Here is a 22,025-nt window from a genome sequence, read left to right as displayed (position 1 = left end):
ATTGATCCCCAAGGGGAAATTCAGGGGGTCTCAGTAGCATACAGACATCACACACAACATGCACTTACAGCAGAAATGGTAAATATAAGTATAAGTATAAACATATAACCAAACTCCACTGTACAATAGAGACAGTAGGAGATAAGAAAAACTAACAAAACTAAATACTAAATATACTATATAAATTAAATGTAAAAAATCCAGTGTGCTTGAGGGTGATCAAGCATGAGACGCCGTTAGTGACAGGGCCTGTAGTTCTGTGTGCATGGTAAGGATTTCCATTATGTATTTCCAAACCCATATACTATGTAGAATATACACCAAGTCCATACAGATGACATCAATTTAGATATACTCATTTTACTGTAATATACAGAGTCAATTCTAAGATGGTGAGAAGGGGAGACAGAGACAAAAGAAAGACTAACAGACAGCCTTCATCACTGTGATAAACAGTCTGACATGCAGTGCTTGCATTGCTTTCTGACAAAACCCTTAATCTCATTAAACAATACAACCTAGCATTTCCCTGATCTGATAAAGACTACTGCACACACACACACATACACACACACACGCACACACATAAACGCAGACAGACACACACACACACACACACACACACCACACACACACAGAGAGGCTTGTTTTTCTCTCTCTCTGTGTCATATTGTCTCCTGAAGAAATACACACACACACACACAGACAAGCACATCTACATGGATATACAATCTCTCCTCTGCACTCTGATCTGTACTGGATGTCTCGTACCCCATAGAGGCTACCCACACAAAGCATTTCACACAAAACACACACACACAAACACACATGCACACACGCACACTCACGCTCACACACTCACACACACACACACATGCACACACACACACATGCACACACACACACACACACACACACACACACACACACACATGCACACACACACACACTTGCTGACCCCAGTGCACACAGCTGTAGGCAGTCATGTCTGTCAGGTGAAAACCACCGCAATGGTCAGAAACAGATTTCAGCAGGACTGTACTACTGTTCCTCCATTTTGTCTATGTAAACAAGATGTTATCTGTTAGGCTATCTGATAAGAGGTGACTAAAGGGCTATAAATCCTGTCACTTCCTAAACAATGACTTGCAAAATCTCAAGTCACACGTCACTAAGTAAGACAGATATTAGAACAGATATTTAAAAATGGTGAATAATGAAAATATAATTCATGCAAACAAACTAAAATCATAATAACATTCTGGCGTGCATACAACACCCATGACCTCGTACATTCCCACTGCCCAGTATTTCTCAACAGCATGCATGAGCTTTTAACCCGTAACTGTTCATCCAGCCGTTGCCAATGGAAACACCAGGAGGCAACCATGTAAGGTATAAACCAGCAACGGAAGCATAAAGACTGCAGCATAATTAACAGCTAGGTGAGAGGAACAAAACTCGAGTGCCTGGCCAACAAATAATACTCACAACATAGACACTCACACATACACACACACATACGCACACACACACACACACACACTATTGCATAAATCCACACAGTCCACGTGCATTATGACACTTTCTTGTTCTCTACCCTGCCCCATCCCTTTCTCTCTTCTTCTATCACTCTCTTTCCTTTTCTCTCTCTCTCCTTTTCTCTCTTTCTCTCTCTCCGACTTACAATCTTCACCGCTGTCCTGTAACTAAGAACACACAGTCACATGTCCCTTGTTAGTGTCAAGCCCCACCCTTCTCCCTTTGACTGACAGCTAATCCACAGTACCGCTTAATCTCCCCTCTAGCTGCCCCTGATGCTGTAACCCCGGGTGACCATCTAACACACTCACCAAACACATACACACACCAACACACACACACACACACACACACACACACACACACACACACACACACACACACACACACACACAAAACACGCACACTAGGCCTTACAATCTTTCTTAAGAAGCACACTCATTCATGTCCAAGCTGTTGCTGGGTTTTATCTGTGATGTAACGTCATGGTGGGGAAAAACGGGAAGTGGCACTAAAAATGGCCCTCAGTGGACTTTATGGCACGAGTCTCTTCCTTTCTCCCGCACACAATAAACACACATGTGCGTGAAAGCAAACGCGCTGTGTCATCAGACCGAGTGGCATCTCTCAGGCGCTGATAACACCGCTGAGTGGCGTGGCGGTGGCATGCAGCAGTGCGTTACATGCCGCCTGCACGTATACAACATGCAACATAAAGCCTCGCTCACAGCTGTCCTGCACATAAACACTAACAGGCTGAGAAGAAAAAAAAAAGATAAGCATAAATGCACGCTACATACCAACTAACACACACGCACACACACACACACACACACACACACACACACACACACACACACACACACACACACACACACACACACACACACACACACACACACACAAATGCAGATGAAGTTGCTCTGCCTGCTCTGTTAATATCACTGTGACAGCTGACACGTAGCCAGCCGTGGACAGATGACGCAGGTCTGTGTGTTTGTTTTTCTAATACAGAGATCAGACAGAAAAGCAGGAGGGGCAGAGAGAGAGAGAGTGTGTGAGAGAGAGAGAGAGAAACAGAGAAACAGAGAGAAAGAGGAAGAAACACAGAAAGACAGAAAGATAGAGAGATTCTGTAGAAGGATCAGGGGCAATGGGATTTTGAGAAACTATCCGCTAACTGGAATCAGACAAAACAACAGGCTCTGTAACACTGCAGCATGTGTGGCTATTGTCAAATGAGTTTCAACATTTGCTTCTTTCCCATACAACTGCTACAGCACCATCAAACTGACTTAAAAATGCAAACCACAAAATCTACATTTAGCACCAAACTTAATTGCTGTAGATACGCGTCTGCAAACAATCCAGAAAGAAAGCTCGAGGTTCAAATTATTTTTGTGCTATGAATGTACAAATTACATATTTCAAAGGATGCACATGTATTTCATCCAGGGCACAGTGATAAGCACAACAGGTGGACTTATAAAAGCAAGACTGGTAAACGCTGATATGCACTCTCTGAAAGCATACACATACTCGCATACGTGAGCATATGGTGCGTAGAGCCATGCGTGACGTGCGAAAAATCTTTTTCAAGCACATTCAAATGCAACACAAATGTGTGTGTGTGTGTGTGTGTGTGTGTGTGTGTGTGTGTGTGTGTGTGTGTGTGTGTGTGTGTACTGAAACAGACTTATTCCATTCTAGTTGACCTCTGCCCATATTATATCAATCACACTGATGTCTCAAAATAGAACATCTTTTACTTATGTGCCAAATGTGGTTGATACAGGCAGCTTTACAAGACTTTCTACATCTCTAGCCTTCCATTAAACATATATCTGCGGGCAATTTGGTTTTCTGATGAAACCAGTTAGCTAGATTTAGTTTGTTGATGTCTCTAAACAGTCAGTGTGAGTCTGATTTAGCTAAAAATGTATTTTATCCTCATCCATTTAGAAGTGTACCTTGACCAAATGTCAAGCTTGCCACTGAACACATGCACCATAACTGTCTACCCTGGCATTGTTCCCACTCTGTGACTAAACCACAAGTAGACTGACATCCAGCAAACCACCATGCAGACAAGATTCGTGAGCCAGTGTGTCAACAAACGAAATATAATACTCCACAATGAGGGCAATCCTAGGCTGCACACACGGACAGGCCAATCAGAACCAGCACGAGCATGGCTGAGCCAATAAGGGGACAGAGAAACTCGTCAGCAAACAGTACCCGGGGGAGTACCTGTGAGTCTTTGCCAACGTAATCCACCTTTCAACCACACTAATACCACAACCATGCAGAGATAGTCAAACACACACACACACACACACACACACACACACACACACACACACACACACACATGGGCAAACGGGGCTACCTCAAGGGACTGCTACTGTTGACAGACATCATGAGGGGTCCACTGAAAGACAACCATGAAAAAGAAAACTGGGTGACAACCGTGTACTCACCAGGTCATGGTTGATTGAGTTGGAGTCGTCTTCGGGAAAGGGAACGTAAACAGCTAAGGCCACACAGTTGGCAAAAATAGAGAGTAATATAAAGATATCAAAAGGTCTGTGGTCATGGTGTTAAGGAAAAGATGAAACAGGACATGGAATAGCACAGCCCTCAGCAACAGTACTTATCTGCATTAAAAAAGAAAGCAATTTGAGTGCTGGTTTTGACTTGCCTTTGAATATTCATCTGTCTAATAAAAGTAGTTGCATTTTAGTCAGAACATGAGGCTGGTATAAAAAGACATCAGTCATAATTCATCTTCCTCCTCCTTCCTTTATTGTTGCAGCTGCAGCACTCTAACTTTGTGAATAGGGGATATGAGCACATCATATAATAATGTTTAAAAGCAGTTAGCTGCATTATCTTTAATCTCTGCAAAACTATAATGACTTCAACAACCAGCAGATGTTGCTTTGTTATTCCACAACAGATTCAACCAAAGCACCATACCCACACACAGTGGGTAGTGAAATACAAGTAAAGGCTAATCATGGCTGCAGCGGCCATACCATAACCATACCATACCATATTGCCCAAGGGGACCCGGGTTTGAGTCTGACCCGGGTCATTTCTCAGTACCACACCATCTTTCTCTCCAACTTACTTCCGGTCACTCTCGTCACTGACCCCCCCCCCCCCCCCTGGGGGGACTTGGAGCTGGAGCTGGACCGGTTCTACATGAAGGATACTTCCACTCCACCAGGCTAATGCAGGCCCTGCGTATGGGGTTGTTGAGAGTGAGGCAGAAGAGGGCCCGCGGGGGGCGGTTGTTGGTGGTGCTGCCTTTGCTCTTGCTCTTGGCGTACTGCTGCCGCTTGCGCTGGGACAGGGACCCCACGGGTGCCGACCCCGCCGTGGAGTGGCTTCTCATGGTCGGTGGGGCGCCTCCCTGGGCACTGCGGGCCGCATCGATCGCAGCCTCCCAGGACAGGCTTCCAGAGTGGACCAGGGGCGGAGGTTCGGGGGTGAGGGAGGGGCTGGTGTGCCAAAGGGGTGGGTCGTCACCAGTGGGAGGGGCCCCGGTGCTGCTGGCATAATTTGCCCCTGAGGGAGGAAAGAGAGAGAGAAAGAGAGAGAGAGAGGAAGAGAGAGAGAGAGACCAAAATCAATGAGCTGCCATGCAAAACCGAAGCACTATCTGAGAATTACTGGGTCATCGTTCCATGGCTGCAACCCATTGCCTGCTGCTATACTTTTTCACACAGCCTAGTTAATGTTTAGCCACAGACCTTCACATGGATGCCAGGCTAATACTTTCTAACAGTAATGTAATTCATACCAATTCATACCATCACTAAGAAAAGAGAAATACAGCCAAAGAAAAATTAGGTGGATGGGACAATATATTGGAAAAATACACACTTTCCAAAAACACTACACAACATTCACATCACAGTTGTTACATTAACATATCACAGTTGTTATATTAACACATCACAGTTGTTATATTAACTGTATTACAAGTTTATGTTTTACAGTCAGTAAATATTAAAAACAGTTTAAAACACATTAAAAACAGTGCTGAGGTTGCCAGACGCCCTAAAGGTGTCCTGTCCTCTTCAGAAACTTTAGATAAACATTAGGTAGAATATCCAAAGCACCACAAACCATATTAAAGCTCAATCTAATATTTATTCTTTCTAATCTATTCTGATTGTCCTATGACCTCCGTGCATTGGCCTACATTTGCATGACCACACTTGTGACAAGTAGTCAAGAAAATAAAAAGATTTACATGCATAATAACAGGTAATACAGCTGTTAAGTAGGCTATGCTTAAATACACTAGCCCAAAGGAACTGCTACTAAAGGAACTGCTTATTCACACATAGATAAAATATATTGTACCTTTTAACATTTTAATCTACCCCAAGAGTATAGTTTTACGGAAATGTAGCTAATAATAACATATCAGGTTTCCAAAACACTGAGAAAGTCTAGGTTCGTTAAAAAAAAAATGCAAGCAGGTAATGGGAACATGACCAATAACTGGTAGGCTATCATGATTATCAATCGAGCATAGGCTACATAAAATCTCATCATGCGCGCATTAATGTTATCTCGTTTTAAAACTACAATGATTTTGTTTTACCTGACCTTCCTGCAAACTCGGCGAACAGAAATATTTGTGAAAATAACCATACCTTGGCTGAGAGCAATAATCTCTGTGGCTATTTCAATTTAATTGAAAGTTTACAAATACTTCCATCCAAGCGCCCATAGCATGCCACTAAACAACAGATGGACGGGTTAGTATAGGGCGAACGTGGCACACGCACAAATGAAACCATTCCGTGCTCAAGGCGATTGCGCTGCAAGAGCGCAAGCATCCCCATCTCGCGCTGGCATCAATGACAGTTGAGCACAGGGTAGGCTACACGTTTACCTTCTGACTGGTCTTCTGCGTCTTGCATTCCCTCTTCCACATCGAAAATGTGCGTCTAAAGAAGTATCCGCAACTGTGTCAGAGGACATACACATCGACGTCCATTAAATTTTATTCATCCACATATAAAGTGCTTTCTGTAGTTATCCCTGAGAGTTGCGCGAACATGTTGCAACATCCGGGTGTTGGCTTCACATGATTGATAGCTCGCTCATGGTATCCACTCTCGACTGATGGCCAGTTATTTGATTATGAAGTCTTGGTTAGGTGTGTGGAAATCCAACTGTTGACAGCATCGTCCATTCTCTCCTCCCTCTCATCGCTGTGTGTGAACGTAGCCTGTGATGTTACAGTGGGATGCGAGGGGAGGCTGAGGCTGTGCTGGAAATCCCGAGGGGGGATGTTAATCCCGTTTTAGTGGAGACAAACTACAGCATCTGAGGGATTGTGCGTCCTGTTGCGCTCTCAGATGGACACAATTTTGCACATTTATACACCAAAGAATTCAGCTTTCTAGTCAGAAAACCACAGCGAAGAATTTTTCTAAAACCTCTGCTGTCGTTTTGATCAAAAAAATAACTAAAAGATTAGGCCTACGTGCATTAATTTGTTAAAATATGAATGATATTTATTTGACCTTCCTTGAGACTAACTTGAAATAGCTTAAACGCATAAAATGGAAGTAGCCTACCAAGAGATTGAAAAACATTGTTGAATGTACTTGCGTTAAAGGTTCTGATTAGAATTAAAATACTAATGTAAACAATAGGCCTACATTAAGTTATAAGGTAATGAGACTTTAGTTTAAATGTAACCCTAGGTTTTTCACTGCTTGGCTGTGCTTATGAGCACTGAAATATTGTTTTGCTTTCAATGTAACAATCTAAATTCATTGAAATGTGTGCTGCTAGCCTATGTTAAGGCAAGAATTTGAAGGGGAAATGGACAGGATATGTAGCCCACGTGTGTGGTGTGTGCCAGTACATTTTAATACTGGAAAGTTGTTGTTTAAATGCAAGAGATTAAAATATAAGAAACGCCAGACAAGCCTACTAAGGCTCAGGTGGCTATGCAACAACCAAAACAAAGGCATACAGCCACATTTCTTAATAACTTAAAGAAGCGTAGCCTAATAATGGAACCTAGCCAAGTTATTTTCGTTTGATAGTTTGACCAGTGAACACGGTGACCAGTGAGCAAAGTGACCAGTGAGCAAGGTAATAAATTCACCCAAGACAACACTTATTTCATAGCCTACAATTCAGCCTACTTCACACAGTTGATTGTTGTTCTGACAGTAGCCTACTGCTTGGACAGATTTACTTTAGAAGCTTACATGTTTAGTATATGTTTACAAACAGCACGAACAATAGAGATTCAAAGACCTTTGAAATGTTCTCTGAGTGGATGGATAAAATAAACCTATGTGTATATCGCCATTTGACTGTGAAAGCTATGAGACCAGTCTTCCTGAGGTCTACAGAAACAAGGCAACCTTACCTCGGCGGGGTCTGCGTATCCCGCGTATGAACGCCATTCATCTCCCTCCACTAAATGACCAGAGGACGACATTAGATTGCCACATTTCTCAGCAACATAAAAAATGTACAGGAGTGTAGGCTACCGCAGTATGTGAAGTTAGCCTCAGAACAAGGGATTAACCTGTCTGTAGCAGATAACTGTCTGTTTCACAGTGATAATCCTCCCATAATAATCCCCCTAATGTTCTTGAGTCAACCTAAGGGTGTTTCAGCCCTACCTCAGCCAATAACTGAAGAGGAGTGCATTTTAAATTATTGGACCCATTTTGAAAAATGTGCCTTGTAAACCAGTTGGAAATAATTATTTAAGTCAAAATTAATTTCCATTGTCCATAGGCCTACCACAGACTATAGCAGGCTACAAAAGGCCAAATTAATTAAACTAAAGAAAAAATGAGACTATATAAAATTGTATGTTATAAGTAAATTAATAGCATACCACATCAATAACTTTGCTAAGGAATGAAGTTAGGCTTTATGATCAAAAAAAAGGCCTATAGCCTACGCTGAGCTCTATCCATGCACATTTTGTAGGCCTACTGCCCCCTTGCGTTGGAAGTGAACTCTTTAACTTGTCCTTTACAAATCTATTTTAGTAGCAAATTATTAGGCTTCGATAGAGTTTCAACTGGATGCCTTTACACTCAGTAATGAAAAAATAACGGTCCTTTATACGTATCCGTGCTAATTGCAATGAACTGGTTCAGCACTGTGCGGGGGGAACTATTCGAAAGTGGAACTATCGACTACATTCTGGTTTACCCCTACCGGGGAAGAAAGAATGACGAGATGTGTTTCTCGAATTTCCTCCGTGTTGTCGTCGCATGTGTTTAGCAGCGTACAAGATGGAGTCCGTAAACAAAGCTGGGCATCTTATGAGTCTTGCAGCTTTACAACAATATGATCCATATATAAACAAACTTCTCGACTTAACTGGACAGGTAGCACTGTACACATTCAACTCTAAAGCAAACGAATGGGTAAGATTTTCATAAATTCCGGAAGGTGTAACGGTATTCATCCCAGACTAATGCCGAAGAGTGTTGGCTATTGCTAGCTATTTAACGTTAGCAATTATAGATAACCACAAAACAAGCTAAGTTTTACAAGTGTTATGGTGCCAATGGTGACTGACTTATATGTGTTATGTTGTGTTTTTAAAAGTGATTTTGATACGTCGGAGAACATGTTAATAACCCCAAGTAACATTAACGGTTAGAGTTCACGTTAGCCAGCTTGTTATTGTTTAATAGTAACGAGACGTAGAACTAAATCAAGGCACGAGTTCCTGATAGGGTAAAAATATATTGAAAATATAACTGAGTTGTATCAAGTCAAACTGAAGATCACCATTTAACTTCATTAAACGCAGCCAACATGAACGTGCTCACGTTCGACGTGTCACACGAAACAATCACCATGAACCTAATGTTATTGTAGAGAGCGTAAATTGCTATTAACAAGCTGCATCACTGTTTCCCCTTAGGAAAAAACCGACATTGAAGGCACTTTGTTCGTCTATTCCAGGTAAAGTAATGTTTCAATAATCCATTCCAATATGGGTTGCTTTTATGCCATTATGTTGCTGTTCATGATACACGTGTTGCCAGTACTACTTTACTCTTCTGAACATGTATCCTATCTCTTTGTTCCCAGATCAGCATCTCCTCATCATGGGTTCACTATCATGAATCGTTTGAGCACAGAGAACCTGGTGGAACCCATAAATAAAGACTTGGAATTCCAGTTACAGGACCCTTTCCTCCTCTACAGAAATGCTAATTGTAAGTCAGTCACTACAAAGTCTGAATATACCTGTATATCTTGTATGTCATACTACAGGTTATTTAGACATGATGTCGTTTATGAAAATGAATACCATCATGAAAAGATTCAGTTGGGTTTGTGGAGAATATTGACAAACTGTGATTTAAAATTATGTACTTGGCCGAGCCGAGGGAGACAATGGTTCACATGCATAATACCTGTTTATATTATCTAGTTAATGTAGATTTTGTGTTTTTGGTCTGTTTAAAATCCCTCACTCTCCATCTCAAGCTGGTGTGTAGTGATTGATCTGGCGTTATAATACACATTGGTAGCGGTTAGTGAGTTTCCCCCTTCACTGTAAAGTGCTTTAGATGCCTTGAGAAAGCAAGTTGTTGTTTACTGTGCATGGCCAGCATTGAGGAGAACAAGAACTTAGTGTGAAGGCTCCATTTCTGGGGTCTGATCTGTAGGTTTTTTTTCAGATGTGTCTTTCTGTTTCAATTCACCGTCCATCACCTGAGCGTCCGTATATGTGAACACTCACAGAGCTATAAAACCGCCTTTTCCTGGTAATAACATAAACATAATCTGAGTGACTCAAGGAATGAAGTCGCTCTTCGGCTCATTAAAGGAGCCATTCCCCCATGTGCAGGCCATGCATGGTTCTGCACTCTAACTCACCCTAGTTCTCTTGGATAGTTGACTTTTATTGGAATGTGTAATGAATGGTTATGTTCTTGCTCCAGCATTTGTCATTCTTTGTCTTGTACAGATCTGAAATACTTTACCTCATACATGAATAACAGTGAATGGCTAATAAATAGAAAACATAATAAGCATTCTTTAAACTGGTGTAACACTGGCTTGGACCGATGAGGAGCACACATGTCCTTGCAGCATAACTTGAATAAAAACCAAGTGCTTAGAAACTTAAAGCAACACAGGGCTGTTATAATGAAAGGAAAATTCTGTTGGGTAAGTTTGGAAAGTAATTTAGTCCATCTGTCTTTTGCCATTGCCTTCTGACTTATTTTATTACCTTGTTTTAAGGTCCGCAATGAACCAGAACAGTCTGTTTTAAGTTCCTTAATGTCAACTACGAGCCTAGAGTGTCCTGAAATACAACACATGTTAGCATGCATGAAAGAAGACTTGCCTCTGTGTGCACTTCGGAAGTAGCGTCTTATGGTCCTCCGGAACATGACTTTTCCTCTGTGACGAAGTTTGCTGAAGTTGTGAGAATGGCGAGACATTTTCAGCAGGAACATGTCTGTTGCAAGCTTCAGTCCTCTCAGCGGTATGCCAGAGGACCACTTGCCTCCTCATCCGTTTTAGGAGAGCGCCATGTTGGGCATCATGCTGCTTTTTCCCCAAGCTCAGGGTAGTCTGAGAGGGTCCGTTATATTGTCACCATCCTGTCAGCGAACTGATTTACCCAATGTCCAGTTATGAGACAAATATTTCGGTTGACTCCTGGAAACAACTGTGCTTTCCAATCAGCATGGGTTCGATTTCAGTCAGACTCTTTGCTGGAAGAATAAAGAATGTCCCCTGAGTGTGAAGCTGCAGTAGCCTCCTCCCACCTCGAGTTTGACCACAGAAATCGAGAGAAGTTGGAACAGGCAGACAGCCTTGAGGTTGTGATGAAGGTTTTATTTAGATTTGCCTGTGCCAAGAAGGCCTGCATTAGAGACTTAGACATCCAATTGACATTCAGGAATGTGCTCTTGAGAAGTTAAGAGTGTGACTGCATGTGAGAATAAATGCAGACTGGTTAGTCTTAGAGGTTATATGCTCCTTATTTCCCAGCCTGTATTCCTTTGGATATTCTCCTAACATAATCGTTGCCAAGCACCCAACCTCTTGGGATTAGCTGGAAATGCGCTGGAGTGCCATTGGTAATGACAAACATCACTTGTTCTTTTTCCTGTGAGCAGGGTCATAAATGTTCTATGTGCTTTACATTACAATGAAGTGTTACATAGTAAAGTCTAATTTTCTCCCCCTCTCTCCTGTCTTTTCTCCTCTTCATCCCTTCCCTTTTGCTATCTTTTCCACCTCTCTGAACAGTGGGAATATACAGTATCTGGTTCTATGATAAGACTGACTGCCAGCGCATAGCCCAGCTGATGGTGAGGTAAGGGCTAATCCCCCTGGTCTGTGGCCTTTGGTGGTAACAACATTTTCCTCGTCATTTTAATAGCAGAGAGCCCTTGCCATGTGAGAAGCAGCAGCACAGGTGTAATAAATGCTGAGGATCTTTAGTGGCCACTAGACTGCCCCCGTGGTGTCATGGTGTAGCAGAGCAGCCTGTTGGCCATTTGAAAAATAGGCAGTGTAGCCAGGCAACCTGACCAGTATACTGACATGAGGCAATTGATAACTAAGCAGAAGAGAGTAGCTCTGGGCATTTTATCTAAAACGTCCAACTCTGTTGGTCAGAGTTATATGGTTTGACAAAGTCACTTGTAGGACAAACCTGTTTCCCCACACATTTGCGCCCAGAAGTACCACTTAGTCCAATTTACAAGGAAGATATTACCACACTTTGATCTGGAATGGCCTCTTAACTGTATGACTGTTTTGGAAATAGTTAAGGACAGACTCTTAACTTATCTCAGTAGATTTTCAGTCTGTTGTTTAGTTGTTAAAGTGAGCTACTATTCCAACCTTATGTGAAGTAGCCTAAAGTAACAACTTTCACTAACATTCCATTTAAGAGAAATTCCTGGTATGACCGTAAGCTGTCTTTAGTGGCCAGATGGCCCAAATATTTACTTCTCAAACATTCTCATTGACTTTGGCTCCTGGCAGGACTATAGACTGAACAATGCTGCCCTCTGGTGTTTAGAGTCTTTATTTTAGTCATGGAAGATCAAAAGGCTAAAGTTTTTACACAGTTTTTTCTGTCTGTGTTACTGAAGCTGCCATGTTTATGTGTGTTTGTGCAAATCTGATGTTTAAGGATAGTGAAGGAGGAAGCTTTGAGGGCGCAGCAGTCCTCTCCTGATCAAGCAATTGCTGGGCGCACCAATGGGTGTGTGGAAACGCGTCCCATTGACATCCTGGAGCTTCTCAGCAAAGCCAAAGAGGAGTACCACAGGGTAAGACCAGCACTCGGTCAGGGCCGCAGACGCAAAGAAACAGCACTCCAACAGCCATGTAAGGTTGATTATATCCAGTGTGTAGTTGGGTCATTGTACTAAGGCTTATGAGAAGATGAATCGCAAGAATGTGCCTTTGATGCTGACGTTGTTTTCAGTATGAAGAAGAAGTTATGTGTTGTTTAGAAGGAGTTATGATTTGTTGTTTGGAAGGAGTTATGATTTATTTATGCAACTAGGAACAGCACCTACTAATCCAGCCGAATGGAGTAGCCAAGTTTACATATCAGTGTATGTGCTAACCACATAAATGTTGGTAGGCTCAATAACAGAATTTAGTTATGGCTGGCAGAATATGTTGGTTTATTTTTCTTACATTTTCAAGTAGTATATACTTGTTAATGTAGGCTGTCATATTTCAGTTGAGAAGACGTTCTATGGAAGAAGTGGTCAGATATCGGAAGATATTCCCATATTCCCATTATATACCCATATCACTGTGTCTACTATCAACACGAACTGAGCACGAATCCATAACGAAAGTAGAGCCATTGGAGAAGTAGAGGTGTGAATGAGTTTGCCTTTAACAGCCTAAGCCTGTGCCTGTGATTGTTTGCCTAAGTGTGATTGAAGCCTTGTGCTCTAATCCAGATAATGCACAGCCTTTGGGCAACAGCTATAGGCTGCATAGGTAAATAGTGACTGGTGACTAGCAATTAGCTGTACCAAGCACACGCTTATAGACTGTTAGACCACCGATTCTTTACCATTATGCCCTGGCATAAGCTTTTGTGCCTCTGATTATCCCATGCACAGAATCTTACGATTCAGACATTTTAGGCATATAGCACCAGTCTCATATGCAGGAGGGATTACTGTGTGTTTTAATCTGGGATTACTCCCGGAACACCACCACCACAGGGAGAGCATGTCCCTTATCTCAGCTCTATGCATGTCCTGTATGGCCCTGCCTCTCTCTAAAAGGTGATGGAATGATCAGTACAAATCTCTCAACACTCCGTAAAGGCAGTCTGCCAACTGATTGTTCTAAAGAGGACTTTAATTAATTGTGTGGTTGTTTTATTGTTTACTTTAACTATCGTATTATCTTTCATATTATACATATCAGTATATAATAATATATAATAGCCCTATATAATTTGTATATATGAGCGTTTTTGTTTCTTGAATAGCGCTATACAAATTAAATGTATTATTAGTATTATTATTAATTATTATTATTATTATTATTATTATTATTGTTAAGTACGTACGTTATGTGTGTTTGTTTCCTTCAGAGCCAGTCAGGTGACTCGGAGCCCTGTGGGGGTACAGATGCAGGGCAAAAGCAGGATGCAGCAAAGAACCCTGCAGAGTCCACAGAGCGCAGGGCCAACTCGGCACCACAGGACAAGGTACCAGTGGATCAGGAACTACTTATTACTCATCTGCAGTATGCATCTTCTACAGTTCTCAAGCCCCACTTCTAGGCCTTGTTTGTCTTGAAGGGGGAATCATTTATGTTGCAAGATTTCAGAGTAAATCACCACTTTGCACCCAGGTTATCCAAGGGAGGCTAAAAGTAATTTGACCATTCTGGAAAAAACTGTCAAGGCAGGCCTTATTCCAGCTGTTTTTTATTTTTATTTTTATAAGACTGCCTTCAAATTGTCTCATTTATGAGCCCTATGAAAACATTTACATCCCCTAGAGGGCACACTGGTGTATCAGCTGCCATTTAGAAAGATGTTGTAGACGTTGAGAGTCGTTGTAGTTTCTATGATGGTAATAGCACAATTGTGTATGCATTGTTTTTGAGCTTACCTGTTTGTGTGCGTGTGTGTCCCTAGACCCCACACACAGTTGTGAAGCAGATAACGGTAGAGGAGTTGTTTGGCAGCTCCCTACCCAAAGACCCAGCACCCACCTGTCCTCCGGGCCCCAGCGATGTTGACGCCTCCCAGCCGTCCGAGGGCTTCGTGCATGGACGCACCTATGGCGCGCCGGCCCCTCCCCTGGAGCCTCTGCTCACCCCCCGTCTTGCTGCGCCTGACCCCGGGGGGAGTGACCGGCCGCTCATCCCCGGCCTTGTCCCCCTCCTCCAGCCCGCCAGCCCTCGGGAGCCCCAACAGACGTCCGTCTCCCCTCGGCTGGTGCCGCCACTGGGGCCTGAGCCGCTGGTTAACCTGGGTCCTCCGCCACCTGTCTCGCACGGTCCACCTGGACCCCAGGCCCCGCCACCGGCCTACATGACCCCCTCCAAACCCGACGGCCACCCGCTCTCCATGCCCCCCCTCGCCCCCAGCTTTCTCACCAACTCACTGGTCACTCCTCAGAGCTTCAGAGAGCCCGTCCCCAAGCCAACAGCCTTTGGTGGCGTGCCTACCGTACCTGTTCAGGTGAGTGTGGCCTTACTTGAATTTTCCCTTGGGGATCAATAAAGTATCTATCTATCTATCTATCTTACCCAGATTCATTCTAGACATTGACTACGTTGGGGCTGCACGATTTGGGGAAAATATCTAATTGCGATTTTTCTGACAGATATTGCTATTGCGATTTGCTATATGATTTCTGAATGTAAATGAATTGATTCAGTTTAATAATCCAAATGTCTCTTTAGTTTGTGCCACCCCTGATTGGTGAGCACACCTGGTGCACAAGAAGCATAGCACCCCCGACCGACTATGAAGCTCACCAATCAGAATTTCTGTACCCCTCACACACGCACACCCACCAACCATAAGTGGCATAGTCAAGGAGGATGAAATATAAAAGTCAGAAATGTGACAAAATTAACTGTGTATGATTATTGGTAGCTTTTGCGATTAGGTAATTGCGTTGGTTCATATTGTGATAATTGTGCAGCCCTAGACTACGCTTCCATGCACACAATATTCCGATTAAGGACCATATTCTGGTCATGGCAATATTCAGAATAAGATGTTACCATGTGTAGCAGAAATGGAATATTCCTGTTTAAATGTTTAAAGCAGTGGTGTGCTGTAGAAGTAGTATCTGATGACGTCTCAACGGTCTCTGTCCCTGACTGTCCAAATAGGTGAATTTGGGCAGATTAAAGGCGCTATTCGCCTTATTCACCCAGTGGCCAGAACGAGGCTACAGGGTACACTTGCCATCACACTTCAATCCAGCAGATGGTGGTAATGCACTCCAGTTGCAAACTGCCAAAAAACTTACTGAAGGTTACTCTTTTTCTGTGAGCTTTTTTTTTTTTGGCAGTTTGCAAACGGAGTGCATTACCACCATCTGCTGGACTGAAGTGTGATTCAAGTGTACCCTGTAGCCTCGTTCTGGCCGCCGGGTGAATAAAGCGAATTGTTTTGCATTTTAGCCATATGGTCCCACCCTCCTTACTTACTGTTGCTATGCCTGGCAAGCTTTCGCACCCTGCACGTCTATTATATAGGGGGGGAACCGGGACTTGAACCGGGAAATGTCATTTACAAACACATCGTACCACACTGAAAACTAATATTTTGTCACTAGCAAGCAACCTACGTCTGTCCTCTGTCGAGTACAGTTGCATTTTCAGCTCTGAACAAAACCGTTCATGAGTTATTTAAGCAGAAGTTGAATGTGCTTTTTGTTTCATTCGTCCCTCCAGGACAAATGAAGCATGCATGGGGGAAGAAAGAAACATACACTTTACGCTATGTACTTCCCACAACTTCAATATTTGACAACATATCATGAATGGTACTTCAGTTATTTTAAATGGTGCACCAGATGCCTAGTTGGTCTTCTGTCATTCTGAATCCTGCCACCAAATTTTTGTTTTTCTCCACAGTCAAACAAAGAAGTAGACGTGTTTGCACAATCTCAGAGTTTGGTGAAAAACATTCCCGTAAGTATTTTAGTTCTGCACTGTCGTATTGAATGTTCGGCTCTTTGGTGTGACTCTTCCTCCTTCTTAACCCAAAGTGACCCAACCTTGACTCAGGAGGTCTGTAGTCGCATCTGTAGTCCAGTGTAATCACTGGAATGCTATCACTGCTGTATAAATAAAACTATCAACCATGTCCGTTGTTATAAACACCATTTCTTAAGCAAACATATTATTTCTAAGTATTATTGTTTATCAGATTTAGACTTTATTGTCCCCATAGGGAAACTGTTTGGGTCATTGCCGGTCATTGCCGTGACATGTATCATATCACAATATTAGCATTATACATTCCCACGAGGAAATAGGCAAAATAAAAAGAAAGAGACTTCGACAACAACATTCCTATCCCAAAAACATAGCATCGATCCACAGTACCCTAAAAAAGATCACCATTGCCACCTGAACAGAGACACAGAGAGAATCAAGACCTAACGTTACAGTTCAAGGCCCGTATTCACAAAGTATTTTGTCTTACCGTTAAGAGTACTCCTAAATGGCACTTAACGTTTTTAGCTAGGACTTTTTTTGAAACCTATTCACAAAGCTGCTTCCAACTTTTAGTAAGGAAAAATGACAACTCTGTTACTATGGTTGACGTCATTACTCATGCATGAGCTTGATAGGAGTTGACCACCTTGATTGGCTGATGATTATAACGTGGGAATGATGCCAAAAACCTCCCCTACGATGATGAGTGACAGGTCTTTACTGATAAATCATTTTATGAGTACATGCCAATAAATTTGAAGTTGAAAGCTATTTGATTTGATTTACAATGAAACGTTACATTTTGTTTAAATATTGACAATGAATGGCTTTGGTTGTTGTTGGTAGGGTTATTACATCCCTTACAATGCACAATTATTCCCTCGCGATTGTAAGTGATTGTGCATGGGCATTTCAAAACATTGTGACGTGAAATGCTACAAACAGCTGCTTATGATTGTTTGTGAATAGGTCTTAGTGAGTTAAGAGTCCTCTCGACTACTTCTAAGTTGTCCCAGACTTACAGTAGGTGCTACTTTTAGGGCTAAAATGCTTTGTGAATTACTCTTAGTCAAAATAAGTCCTAAAGTTACGAGTGACACACCCATTATTTTTAGGAGTTTCTTCTTCTAAATTTGCCAGTTAGGAGCTACTTTTAGCCTTAAGATTCTATGTGAATACGGCCCCAGGGGTTTGTTTAAGGAACTAATCCCATATGTGTTGTCTCCCCCAGCTGCTCTCAATGAAGGCAGGCCTGGTAGTCCCAGGAGCTGAGCCCTCCTTCCTCCTCTCACCAAGTGCATTTCAGCAATCCGTATCCAAGACGACAGAGACGCCCAGAGCCCAGGCCCAGCCGCCATCCCCCCCGGCCAGTCGAGGAGGCGGAGATCACCAACACCAAGCATCGGCTGTGCTCAGCAAACACCAGCTCCAAGACACACTTGTCCACCTCATCAAGGTATACATTGCACAGCCCTGAACCCAAACACACGCAATGGCACAATTAATTGGTGCCTGGATTGTACAGTTCATTTTGTGTGTGTTGAAACAGTCGACAGTGACGATGTTTGTGGGTGTAATGTACGTAATCTGTGGTATCAGTGTTATCAGTCAGTATAGATCCGAGCTTCATCAAAGTACAGAATCTATATAACAAAAGAACAGTAGCCAATCTATGTGTGTTATCTATGTGCAGAGTTAGCAGTGCAGGACCTGCTGACAGTAAAACCACTATGCTAATGTTTTCCCTTTGTCTGTGTCTCGGCAGAATGACCCTCGTTTTCTCAGCGCAATCCACGAGGCCTACGTCCAGGGTCTCGCCAAAGACTTCAACAACATGAAGCTCTAACCACACCAAGGCCCTGGACTGAAGCGGGCAGACAGGGAAGGAGGGAGGAAGGGAGCAAGGGAGGGAGAGGGTACCCCTCTGTTGCTGAAGGGACAGCTGCTTCATCCAGCCCAGGCCGAGCCGAGGCCTCGTCGCGCTGGTTTAGCGGGGTCAGACGAGGGAGCGCGCGTGCGGCTAGCTGGCACTGAATCTGGGTCACTGACTGGTCACTCCCAAACGCGCGCTCACACATACACACATACACACATACACACACACACACACACACAAACACCTCTCCGCTTCACAACATATACACTACGGGGACATAGCCCGCGTCACAAGGACCGGGACTGGGGTTGCCAGGGCAACATCAGTGATGGTCTCACCCCTGAGGGCATGCCAGTTTAGTCGCCAACTTCATCGTGAGAGCAAAGCGTTTGAATCGCAGTTTCAATGGCTGTTTCAAGTGTGTCCTGCAAAGAGCAGTTTTTGTGTTGCAATGCCACTGCATTTCTCCCCGGTTCTTTCTGTGTCTCTTTTCCCATGTTTTCTTAGTCTTTCTTATCCCCTTACTCCATTCCTGTCTTTTTTCTGGCATCAGGTTCCCTCTGGCCTTCTGTATAAAGTCCCTTTTTTGCACTCTGCTGACAGCGTTTCCCCAACTGTGAGGGAACTTGTGCAATATAAAGTAATGATTTGTGGGGTATCTGTAGTCCCTGTACAGAAGGCTAGGATGTTGTTTCTGTAGAGATATTTTTTTTTTTTTGTTAAAGGTTAGGATTTAGGGCATGAGTGATTTTGGTTTTAAGTCTCCTGGCTGTAGACTTTGCAGTAGTGAATACTGCATCTCACAACTAACCGCAATCTGTGCACTAGACCAGCAGAACTAAGGGAGGATTGTTTACAAATGCCTGAATTGATTTAAAAAAAAAGTTTTTAATTGATTTGAAAGGGAATTTGGCTCCTTTGGTGAGTGAATGACTGGTTCCATCTCCCATATGAATTCATTTTTTATGGTAACTTTGATTAAAACATTTTCTTAATATTAAATATGCCGCAGATAGGAATGCACAGCTGCAATAAGGTAGGCGTGCAAACCATGAGGTTGATCCTTTTAGGTCAGCAAATTCTACAAAGGAAAGTAATTGAAAGCACTGGCCACCACAATTATTTAGGGGAATCAGTCAAGCACTTGATATGCCAAAACGACACTGAAACTGAATGGCTATTAATTATTAATTTGCCTTATGTTCAGCTCATTGATTTTTGTGATATAAATATAATACGTTTTGATCATCCCAATGAAAAAAGAACTTGCATCATCCTTTTGCCTTTTAAGTGCCGTGTTAGTGTGCAATATAGCATAGGAGATTTCATGACAAATATTCTATTCAATTCTATCCAGCAGTCAAGCTAGCAATTATTCAAAGAATGGAAGGAAAGGGAGATCTTTTTGATATTCAAAGTGGTTGTACACTTGTGTATACATGTGCTTGTGCCATATATTAACATTTTTTATTATGCCATAATGATCATTTTGAGCTTATGCTTATGATTGTTGACCAAATTGGTTTGAAAAACAGAAAGACAAAGTTGTCGAATTGATCCCTTTCTATATACTGGTCAAGCAAGGCAAGTATTTACTCCTCCCTAAAGCAATGTTTTCCCCTCTGAAAAGATCTTCAGTTGACCCAATGGCCAATGTGGCTTTTGTGTTTATTAGTGGTTTATCTCAATTGAATGTGAGCAACATTTTCTCAGATGGCTGTCTTTAAGTGCTGAGCAGCTAATGTGTTTGGTGTGCCATGTAACCGGCGGTAGCGGTAAAAGACGATTGTATTTGGTTGACATATATATTCATTCTATACTATATGACTGCCCTGAAAAGCACAGTAGACATAGGCTACAATACATATTCAACAGTGGAATGATCTATATGTTTCTTCCTCTTTTACAAAACTTGAATGTCATTCAAACGTAAATACTGTAAAATGGCTTTATGTGTTTACAAAAATGATTACTCCAGTGAAGTGCTTTTTTGAGGGCTGTGTTATTTGGCAGATAAAAGTGTAAGACATGTAAACTTGCCAGCCATAGTACCCCCCCTGTTTGGCAAAAGCAATTTCTTCCTCTAAAGAACTTAAGAAAACTATTCCAATTATTCCAATAAAAAGTTCTTGAAAGCATATTGTTCATTCATACCCCCACCCCCCAATGTGTTAACCTATGTAAAATTTGTGTTTTGGCATGCAATTTCAGTGTCTTAAAACCACAGACTCAGTCAGTGTCTGTGAAATCTGGATCTTAATTTGTGTCGATGCTTAGAAATGAAGGCCGCCAAGGGCCAGATAGTATTGATTTGCAGATGTATATCTCTCAAAAACTTATTGAATGTGACATAATGGAGCACCATTCTGAAGGTAACTGATGTGGGTGATCTGATACAGTCCATGTGTGCTTTTACAGGTCAATTTCAAGAGATTACACATGTACCACACATGGCCACTAGATGGCAATAACAGCTTAACACCACATTTGGACATCACTGCTTGATGCATACTGAAATTAAATGGTCTAGGTGTAGTTGGAAGCCTTTTCTTTTCCTGGTTGTTGATTGGCTGCTGTGGGAAATCTATATAATCTATATAGTACGAGGTCTTAACACCCCTCCTGTGTTAATCTGAAATTACCTTCTTTACAATTCTTTGTTCTATAAGGCTTGTAGTGTTACCACAATCCTATAGAATCTCATTTTTAATTTAACTATAGGCCTGTTCCATTATGGTTATGGATACGCTTTTGTCCAAAGCCACATACAAATACAAAACCATATAATACTTAAATTTAACAGGGAACAAATTAAAATGTTGGTCAGACTATAATAAGGAGAATAGCAATAATAAAAATGTCAATTCAATCAATAGCCTAATGAAATAAACAATGAAAATGAGGGAAAAAGGTACTGAATTATTTAATAATCTTCAATTGTGCCAACAAACATTTCTCTTTTAATAGTTGGTCAGGTTTGTGTGAATTTCCAGTCTACATCCCTACAAAGACATCACACTCACTGCATACTTTAAACACATCTTCACTTGAGACACAGCAATATTAACAATTGTGTGTGGGGGAAAGACTGACAGTAGGTTTTGAACAGTAGATTGTACTGGGTACCGGTAATTACTGGGCAATGCTATAAATACACGTGAGCTGTAAACGGCCTTGTAATGTGCTGAATGATAATTGTTCATATCTAAAAAAGAAAAATCTATCTAATATATCTGCATATTTCATATCAGCCCGAGACTTTCTGGTTAGCCATTTAGATAACCCCCTAGCCTGCGACCCAGTGACTAATCCTTCTACCGGAGACACTCACTGCGAGCTTAAAGGTGCATGACTACGCGCCCTGAGGAATCGCACGTAA

The 22,025-nt window shown here is 42.2% G+C and overlaps 2 protein-coding genes across 2 annotated transcripts in view; one reads left to right on the top strand and one right to left on the bottom strand.

Moving 5' to 3' along the window:
- cacna1db (calcium channel, voltage-dependent, L type, alpha 1D subunit, b) overlaps positions 1-7,994 on the bottom strand; it is an 82,633-nt gene extending 74,639 nt beyond the window's left edge. The window contains exons 1-3 of the mRNA XM_076276818.1: positions 7,958-7,994; positions 4,761-5,115; positions 4,023-4,128 (exon numbers count right to left, since the gene is read on the bottom strand). Of these exons, the coding sequence (XP_076132933.1) occupies positions 4,023-4,128; positions 4,761-5,115; positions 7,958-7,994 (498 nt within the window). The remainder of the gene's footprint in view (positions 1-4,022; positions 4,129-4,760; positions 5,116-7,957) is intronic.
- Positions 7,995-8,832: 838 nt separating this feature from the next.
- Positions 8,833-20,784, top strand: dcp1a (decapping mRNA 1A). Its single transcript, XM_076276142.1, has 10 exons — positions 8,833-8,978; positions 9,485-9,525; positions 9,655-9,782; positions 11,839-11,905; positions 12,734-12,872; positions 14,171-14,287; positions 14,723-15,271; positions 16,684-16,740; positions 18,002-18,226; positions 18,536-20,784. The coding sequence occupies exons 1-10, from the start codon at positions 8,844-8,846 to the stop codon at positions 18,614-18,616; spliced, it is 1,539 nt and encodes a 512-aa protein (XP_076132257.1). The 5' UTR covers positions 8,833-8,843; the 3' UTR covers positions 18,617-20,784.
- The last annotated feature ends 1,241 nt before the right edge of the window (positions 20,785-22,025 follow it).

The sequence above is a fragment of the Alosa pseudoharengus genome, unplaced genomic scaffold (assembly GCF_046254945.1).
Source record: "Alosa pseudoharengus isolate Yale_2024_CS ecotype anadromous, Long Island Sound unplaced genomic scaffold, YU_APseudo_1.1 YU_APseudo_1.1_scf_9, whole genome shotgun sequence".
Taxonomy (NCBI): domain Eukaryota; kingdom Metazoa; phylum Chordata; class Actinopteri; order Clupeiformes; family Clupeidae; genus Alosa; species Alosa pseudoharengus.
The sequence above is the reverse complement of the archived record's forward strand: the minus strand, read 5'-3'. Positions and strand labels throughout refer to the sequence as shown.